Source organism: Nicotiana sylvestris, chromosome 4, assembly GCF_000393655.2.
Source record: "Nicotiana sylvestris chromosome 4, ASM39365v2, whole genome shotgun sequence".
In the NCBI taxonomy this organism is placed as follows: domain Eukaryota; kingdom Viridiplantae; phylum Streptophyta; class Magnoliopsida; order Solanales; family Solanaceae; genus Nicotiana; species Nicotiana sylvestris.
Genome location: NC_091060.1, coordinates 159530339 through 159540003, shown reverse-complemented (window position 1 = coordinate 159540003; position 9665 = coordinate 159530339). Strand labels below are relative to the sequence as shown.

The 9665-nt window shown below is 32.2% G+C and overlaps 1 protein-coding gene across 1 annotated transcript; it reads right to left on the bottom strand.

Annotated features, from left to right (window-relative positions):
* Positions 1–1068: 1068 nt before the first annotated feature.
* On the bottom strand, positions 1069–4195 carry LOC104240434 (annexin D5-like). The gene is made up of 6 exons (XM_070172313.1): positions 4061–4195; positions 3248–3393; positions 2783–2999; positions 2114–2331; positions 1952–2041; positions 1069–1536 (listed from the first exon to the last, which is right to left on the bottom strand). The coding sequence occupies exons 1-6, from the start codon at positions 4134–4136 to the stop codon at positions 1333–1335; spliced, it is 951 nt and encodes a 316-aa protein (XP_070028414.1). The 5' UTR covers positions 4137–4195; the 3' UTR covers positions 1069–1332.
* Positions 4196–9665: the final 5470 nt, after the last annotated feature.

The following is a 9665-nucleotide window of genomic DNA, read 5'->3' as shown; positions in this document are numbered from 1 at the left end:
CCCGGGTTAACAGAATTCCTTATCCGAATTTTTGGTTCGCAGACTGTAATACAGAGTCATTCTTTTCCTCGATTCAGGATTAAATTGGTGACTTGGGACACCCTAAATCTCCCAAGTGGCGACTCTGAAATAAATAAACAAATCCTGTTTCGATTGTCCTTTAATTGGAAAAAACTCCTTCACCCCTTGCGGGGACGGAAAAAGGAGGTGTGACATGTACTAGAAATTTTTATTATATCTTTATTTAAAGAAGATAATTTGTGCATTTCCCTAGATTGCTTTTTATGTCATAGATCAATTTTGAAAAAGATTCACTGAAAAATTTATACCTTGGGGAAAAGGCAAATAAAAGAAGACCTGCTTTTAGAAAAGAAAAAAAAAATAGAAAATCATTATCACAGATTTTTTTTATTTCTTCCATCACAAACATATTTAAAAACTTCTTTACTGTGAAGAAAAAAAAATAGCAAAATTTTACAACTGTTACTATCACTGTGACTAGTTCTGGCATGTAGGAAACACTACTCGATGCTCTTATTTTAACATAATTTCTCATTCTTTCTATATTTGCTGTTATATCAATTAGCAAGTTAAATTGTTTATTGTTTAATAAATTTCCAACGGTTTGAAATTAATTTAAATAAGTTATTTATTATATCAATTATCTATTATTTGATAAATGGCCTTCAAAATTTTGTTGTAACCTAGTTAAATATATAAATTATTATTAATTGATTTTGAACGGCTGGTCATCCAAAATTAGTTAACATTTACACGATTATAAAACTTATGGTCTTAAGTATATCATATACACAAAAACTTTAAAAGTTTCTCATTAAAAATAAAATAAAAAATTTAAAATTAAATTATTGTTAATATAAAAATGTGGCCTTTTTAAAAAGACCAATAAAGAAATAATGTAACATAATTGGAACAATGGAGTACTATTTAGGGGGAGGGGGGAAACTTATAGTAGTATAATTTTACTATTGAAAGCAAGACAAAAAGAAAGAGCAAAAGGCGATTCTTTTCCCCCCCCGAACTAGAATCACATTTGTCACAAGAATACTCAAAAGTCAAAGATGATTCTTAAGTGACGATCTGAAGGCACACCTTTACAACACCATTCTGAGAGATCACACGTTTAGCATTAAGGCTAAAATAAAAGGATGTCCAACCAAACTCACAATTGAGCACAAATCAATTAAGAGAGAGTAAACGCATAATTGTTTATGGCTTACTCACATGCAACAGAAACTTCCTGCTTTACACATATGGGTTTCAACACTGATGGCACACTTCAAACACCTGCTATATGGTGTTCACTCTTCATTAGTGACCAGGACCCAGAAGAGATAGAAGAAAGGTCCGATAATCACCAGAAGTCTCCGAATGAACTGCCTCATTCAGAGATTTCTTATGCTTTTTCTGGTACTCTGCTTTTATATACTGCATATCGATCTCAGTTCGTGTGACTACTATCCGAATGAGAGTCGTATCATTCGTCCCCAAGCCCTTCATTGCCTTGTGCAACTCCTGCATCCATCAAACATATGTAAGGTGCAGATAAACAGCAGAAGAGAATGGTTAAGTAGTTGCTTCATGTTTAGCTAAAAACTCAGAAAAGGAGAGGGATATTTGTAAGTTAATATCCTTGTTCTCCTGTTTTCATGAGGTAAGCTTACAGAAGTCAGAAGATACAAAATCTTTTGCTTCAAGTCCGAGTAAAGGAAGGTAAAGAAAAATAACAGAAGTAAACGACATCCACAATTCCAAGTATTAAAAAATAATGAAAAGGGAGCAATATCATTTGAGGAAAAAGAAAGAGCTAACCAGAAGCACGAGTTCAAAATTTTCCATGTTATAGGCAGAATGGTAATTGTGTTCATAACTTGATAAGAATTTTTTGAAACTGGTAACTTCATAAGATTTAAATAAATGTAACCTATACCTTCGCAAAGTATTTTGCTGGATTCTCAGCACACTGCAAAATAGTCAAGAGGGCAAACTCAAAGTGTCCAGAGGTTTCGTTTTTTACAGCCTGTAGCAGTTGCGGTCCATTGGTCAGCAAAAATTGGAAATCCGAATAGGTTTTTGAAATAAGTCAGCTTACCTTTTTCAATTCCCTGCCATACATGCTGTGATAAGCAGCACTAACAGCAGCCAAGTGTGCCCTGCTTCGTTCAGAGAAAATTCGTATAAAAGTCTTCTCATCAGTTCCCAATTTCTTCTCCCCAGCTTTGAAAAGAGCTTTAGCATCATAATCCACAGTAGCTCTGTCAACTTCTGGGCCTTCATAGCGCATCGTGCTTACAAATGCTAGAAGCAACTGTAGTGATTAAGAGAAGATAATACATCAATATCTTCTTTCATAAGAAGCAATAAATGCAATTACTTGTTTAAATTGTATAGATAATACAAGGTAGACTCCAATTTGCATCAGGAAAGTAAGACTCCACAAGAATAACTAATGAATTGGAATCAGATACAATACTAGGATAAGGTCATGACCAGATAATGCACCTCAATTCCAATTAATAAAGACAAAGGTGCCCGGTGCCCCAGCCAAAAATGGTAAATGATATAAATACAAGAGTTATTTCACAGCTCCTCATTTTCCCCTCATCTTTCCCAAAGACTATAACTGCATAAAATCAAAGTTCAACAATCTACTACTACTCATTTACTTCAAAGTTATTTCTAGGCATGGTTATCCTCTTTTAAGTAATCCAAATAGCTTTATGATCATCATTTAACAGGGAAAACGTAGAGAGCGACTACCTTTTATGATCACCAGATGCGTGAAGTTCAATATCATGCTCAAGGTAGATACCATTCATGGAATGATAAAGTTGTTTGAAATGTAGTATTTGAGAAGGAGTCCGTGAGCATATCACTTCTGTGGCAGCTCTGAGATCAATAGTGTCACCACTCAAAGCCCGCCTCACTAGGATAGCATCCCTTCCAGCTGGATCATGCATCCAAAGCAAGACTGCTTTCTGGAAACATTCAAAATGATAAAGGAGATGAAGAAACAGAAGCTTGAAAGAGAAAAGGCTAAAGGAGGGATCACAAATTTTGCCAAATGCAGTTTCATTTGTTTTTGATGTTCCTGCTGCCCTAACATTTTAAATCTTTTCTTTGAATGCAATAAGTTTCAGCCCTCTACAATTATTGCTTAATAACAATAGTGACAAGTTATAGAGTTATCAAAGATTATCCCAGAATTTCTACCCGCCATCAATACCTCAAGATTACCGCTAAGCTCTTTGGCCAAGCGTTTGGTTAGCTCTTCAGAATACATAGCTCTGTATTCTTGTTGAATAAGAGCACGCTGAGTTGCATCACGATGGGCAAGGATGTTAATGAGTGCTTTTTTATCACATCCAAATCCTGCATTGCACAAGCCAAGTAATTCACTCAAAGGCAAGCAGAATAGCAACACACGATAACTTAATGAATGGTACCACTTTTTAAGTCACCTTCTTGATTTTAAAGTACTATATGCACTCATAAGAAATTACTCAATCCTGGAAACTAAGCCAAAATTGGATGATCACATTTATCTGTTCCTGATAGCAGCACACTGCAATTTCAAAACTAGGATGTGCTAAATTTCGAAAATTCTCTCAACCTATGCATTTCCTCTTTGTTTAGCTAGGGTTACTTGTACAATTCTAGAAAGCATTTAGGAAAATCTACACAGATAATAATACCTGAATCACACCTAATAGTAGTATCATCATAATAACAACTATCTTTCTCTCTTCTTAAACAATTTTAGCTTTTTTTTTTTTAAATGTTAAAAGCAAGCTGGCTCTTCTGATTTTTCTTTTTTGTCATGATTGAAGCTTAATTCATGAGAGCAGTAACTCATCCTCAACAAAAATTCAATATTTTAGAAAGAAAAAGACATGGAAGCCACAAAGGACGATGAATTAAAGTACAGAAGACAAATCAAACCAAAGAGAACACTCCAAACCCTATACAAAGAAGAACAAGAAATGATCTAAAGTTAAAGGAGGGGAAAACATGAATTATTGCTGAGGAATAATTTTACCCTTGAAAGCTTTGTAAAGTTGCATGGCGTCATCGCGAGGCGAAGATAAAACTGGAGGAACAATCAGGGTAGCCATTTCTCTCTTCTCTGCTTTCTTTTCCCCTTTCTCTCTCCCTGTTGAATAAATAATAATAAAATAAAATAAAACACACGCCCTTGTCAGTTGGTCAACAACCAGTCTACTGCAAGTCTACCTTACAACAAGCCTTTTCGTATATGTAACGTCTTTCAATCGAGGCTTTGTTTGACATACAGAAATCGAAAATTTTGGTATTTTGTATTCGATATTTTGGTATTTGGTTTAAGTTTAAAATAAAATTAGTATTAGGTATGGTATTTGATATTTCAAAATAAAATATCAAAATACGAATACTATATCGAAATATATATTATATTACACAATACATATATTATTAGTTATAACATAAATATAAGAAATCTAAAATTTTATTTTCCTTTATTCTCTAATTCATCAATTAACTCTAAGCAAGTAACAGAACATTTCTAATGATCAAATTTCTTCTTTTATGTACAGTTTTCTCTCTCTGGGTTGATATTTACTGGTTTTGGACAACACTTTTGTCAACAAACATTTTTAGTTTTGTACTTTCGAGTACTTTAATTAAGAATATTACCGTTTATGACTCTATGCACTAGTTAGTATTCAAACCGAATAAATCGAAGTTACCGAACCGAATAAACCGAAATCGAAAAGAGAAAAACCGAATCATACCGAATTTAATTAGGTACGGTATTGGTATAGCATTTTAAGAAACCGAATATCGAAACGAAATGTCTAAATACCGTACCGTACCGACCGAATAACACCCCTACCACAAACTCTACTTGTTGTTATATTTTCTGCGGTCTACAATAAGTGACCAATTTGCTTTTTATTTTGATCCAAAATAAGTGTCCCTTTATATAATCAAGAAAGAATTCAATTTATTTCTACAAAATTACCTTTATGTACATATTCCTAAAAGTTTTTTACTTCCCGCATTAAATATTTAATTAAGGGTAGTTTAATCATACTAGGTATTTTTGTATAGAATTTAGTATTTTTTTTAATGGATGTGCCAAAAGCGAATTGGTCACTTATTGTGGACCGGAAGGAGTATGTTGTTTAATAATGTATCCTATTGTATTGTACCTTATTGTATTGTATTGTTTGATAAATATAATATTTGGATAAATTATATTATTTATTGTCATTTTATAATATTACCTACCAACAATATGAAAAATAAACTTGCAACATTACTAATTAAAAGTAGGGTACAAAATAGAATTATTAGTAAAAAAAAAAAAGCAGGATAAGAGATAAAATATAATTATTTAATAATAAAGAGGGCAATATAAGATGGGGAAAAAGCAAGGAAATGACATCATCACACCAAATCAATCAATCTATCTATCTATATATAAAGGAGGGAAAAAGAATGTTGACTTGGCACCTCTCCTTGGCCAAGAAAAGCACTTATCTTTTTTTCTTAATTTTTTGCCTTTTTCTCTTGCTTTTCTATTAAATATATATATTCTTCTTTCCAAGAGAAAAAGTGAAATGGTTGTTATTAAAGTTGTAACTGATGCAATTAATCATAGTACTCATAATGCTAATTAAACTACAATAATGGTCAACATTACCCAACTTAAATTATCAATTTTATTGGTTACTTTTTTTTTACTATAAGTACTAAGTCATATCTTCTCCATCACATAACTCTTTTCTCTTCATCTATAATCATTCATTTTTATTGTCTCTTTTTATTTGAAGCTCTCTCTATAGAAAGATTTTTTTTCCCTCCCAAAGGTTCTTTCATCTTAAATCTTTTGGTTGTTAGTTATGGAATGGGAAAGAGAAGAACATATGTCGCTACAAGTGACAGTATTTGGGGAGTCAAATACAAGCTTGATGAAGACGCTATCATCAACGGTGTATGCATATTTTGTTACTCTTAATCTGTCGCGGGCTTATAATTGTAGTGAGTTCATAGGTAATAGTTTTGCCTTTTCATTGGTGTAAAAATATCCTTTTTTGAATCTTAGAACTGATTATACTAAGTATATATATATATATATATATATATGAATGGTAGGAGGAATTAATCAAGAGAGTATTAATTTTTTGAAATATTGCATAAGTTGTTGGTTTGGTTATTTAAGGAAGGATAATGGTTTCTGATTTTATGGAGGAACTGAAGAGTATGAAATATTAGAAAGAAAACGAAACCAGAAGATAACATAAAGAAAAAAATATGTATTATGGCTACAACTCTTTATATATAATATTTTGTTAAACATTTAAATGTATAACTTTTATTTTTAACATCAGATTACTTTTATAAAGAGATGTGTGAGAGAGAGAGAGGGGATAAGAGGGAAATATAATTAAAATTATATAAAAATTAATTTTTGACTTTTTTATGTAGTACAAAATATAACATACAAAAAGATTAATTAAGAGAGAAATTGACTTAATTAGTAAGAGCAGAAAGGAGAATTGACTTAGGTTATTTAAGGAAGGATATACGGAAAATAATGTTATAATGAATTAAAATAAATAGTATAAGGAAAAGAGGTGGGATGAAATTATCAAAATGAAAAACGATAGAAAAAAAAAAGATTAAAAACCAAAGGATAGATTATCAACAAGAAAAATGACAAAAAAGGGAAACGAGAATTCAAATCGGATGAAAAAAAAATTCAAAATGTTAAGGTAATGGGAAGTATTAAATGATAATTTTGTTTTTTGTATTTGGAGAATTAGAACTATTTTTTTTCTTTTTAAAAAGGTAAAGAAAAGTAAAATTAAATAAATATTGATTTACTAAATTCTTAAATTTTGAAAATAGAAGTATTTAACTTAAACGTATCAACTAGAAATTTTAAGAAAATAATTGAGATGGAGGTACAAAATTAAGTATCTACTGTCGGCAACTCTTTTAATATTTCGGTATAAGAAAAATTACCGTATCGTTAATTTAACCGTGCGAAGCGCGATCATATTTACTAGTTGTTCCATAAAGTGACACTTTTTGTCATTATGTAACGATGAATTTAACGATACGATACAATGAAATTTAAGTAACAATCAAAACAAACATTATATTTAAATTAACAATACGATACGATACAATATGATTGGTAACAACCATCCAAACAAGTTGTCAGGCTCCTTTTTCTTGCAAATAAGTAATAGCACGATGATAATGTGAGATTACATTATATAATTAAATAAAAATGAGATTATTCAATTAATATATTTTTACTAATTGATGAAGGTCAAATGTGTTTTTTTTTTTGCTATGTTATTGGAAGAAATTATCTTATATATAGTAGTATAAACAATCTCGAAATTATTGAACCCGAAATTAAAATTTCAGCCAAACACTAAGTAAATAATTTTATATTTTATTATGAAATTTTTATCCCTTATTCGTATAACCAAACAGCTTAAGGTGTTCACGGTTCGATTCATTAAAATCAAAAGTAAATAAATTAGATTCTTTCTATTGTTAGTTTGATTTTATCGATTTTTTAATTAATAAAAAACTTGATGAAGTATAAATTCAATTCATTCGATATACTAGAGCTATATATAAGCTGTTCCATAGGTCAATATATATATTTAACAAAAATTGAACTAACAGACGCTTTTATGAGCAATTGAAGTACTCTTATGTGAGAAATGTCCTATGTGATAAATCATATTTATTCTCTTTCATTAATCTAACCATGCTTACATTAAAAAGAGAAATCAAAAGACTCTCCTAAGAAACTTCAGTTTAGAGGTAAACTCAATATGGAACTAATAGCCTGTTTGGCCAAGCTTCTAAAATCAGTTTATTTTGAGAAGTACCTTTTTTAAAAATACTTTTCAAAAAAATATTTTTGGTGATTGTTTATTCATAAAACGGTACAGTTGAATTTATACGTGGTTTCTAAACAAGTGAATCAATTTGATCCGGAAATAATGAAATAATTAAAGAAATATGCAATACTTAGCCTTGAAATTAAGATGAAATAACAAAAAACAGTGATTCCGGGGAGCTTCCAGGCACAACAGTGATGAAACTAAAGAATAAGAAAGTAAATTGTATAAAGCTTTTAATCAGTTATAGCGTAAGTTTGCCGGAAAAGTTGTGTCCTTACAATAGTAATAAAGCTCACTATTTATAGTTAAACATAGAGAATAAGGACCTAGGATCAAGCCCATCTTTAATGCCAATTATGAGGTCCATTGAAGAGTGTGTAACGGCAGGCATGAATGTCATATCCTTTTGTAAAGGGCATTGCACTAAATGCTATGAAATATTCTCCATTAAATGCTACCGGACGGAGGGTATTTATTGCCTCTTTATGAGTGTCATTCCTCCCAGTAACAAACGAGACAATTGCCTTAGGTTCTAACTGTTCCCCGCTTTAAGTTCCACGTGTCACTATCTTAAGCGGTCATTTAGCATATCGTATTTTACCATATATAGATAGTCCCCCTGCTTTCCGGTGGCATAACATTGTGTCACCAAGAAGTTGGTACAAATACTCTTTTTGGCAGGAACTACTATGATTCCTTCTGAAAAGCTTCTGAGGTTTATTAGATGCACGTCTCTCCGCATTTAATTCCCCGAACACGCGTCATCCCACGATTCAGCATAGTTTTTGCCGGTTATTGAGGTAACCATGGTCACCAATTTAGCCGCCTAAACCTTTACCTATACGCATCAATCTTCTTTACTCATACTCCATAACTCTCCAAACTTCCTAGAACCTTCTTTATTGTTCTTCAACCTTTCTTTAACTTCCTTCAAACGAATTTTTTTTCCCTTTATCTGTAACATATAATGGCTTCTTATTCAAAGAACATCAGTTCTTCAAAGAGAAAGAGCAAAGCAGAGGACGTTGCTCCTCTAACAGTGGGTTCCATCATCTCTAGAAGTTTTGTTACAACAAAAGACTTCGAAGAGAAATTCCCTTCGACTAACCCCGCACGTGGACCCTTAGAAGATACCCTTCTTCCATCCGTCCTTCTAGTATTTTTGTTGTGAAGGAAGATTGCCGCTGCCAAGATTTGGACATTATTTCTCCTGATCTAACAGAGCGAGTGTCCCTACCTAAGGAGGGTTTTACATATATTTACGCGTATCCCTTTACTTTGGAAGAGTTTTCTTTGAATGGAGAGCTTGACTTCGTTATTGCGGAGTTCTACCTCCGCTACCAGGTGTGTTTGGCACAAGTGAGTCCTTCTATGTGGAAGACGATTGTTTGTCTTATATGATTGTGCCAAGAGACGGGAGAGGAGCTATCTTTAGCTCATGTGATGAATCTCTATTCCCCCAAAGTCTTCTGCGGGGGAATGATAAACTTCAGCAAATGCAACAACTATGCACTATTATCTAGCATGGATGATGATAACGACCGTAGGTAGATGGAATGGTTTACTGCAGTTGCCACCAATGATATCATTCCGACAACGACTTCATCCTTTCCGAAATTATGGAACCGTACTCGTAAGTTCCTTGTTTAATATTTCTTTCATTAGAAATTTTCATATTCGTATTGATCATCTATCCTTTGCTTGCTTCAGCAACTCGATAGGTTCCAC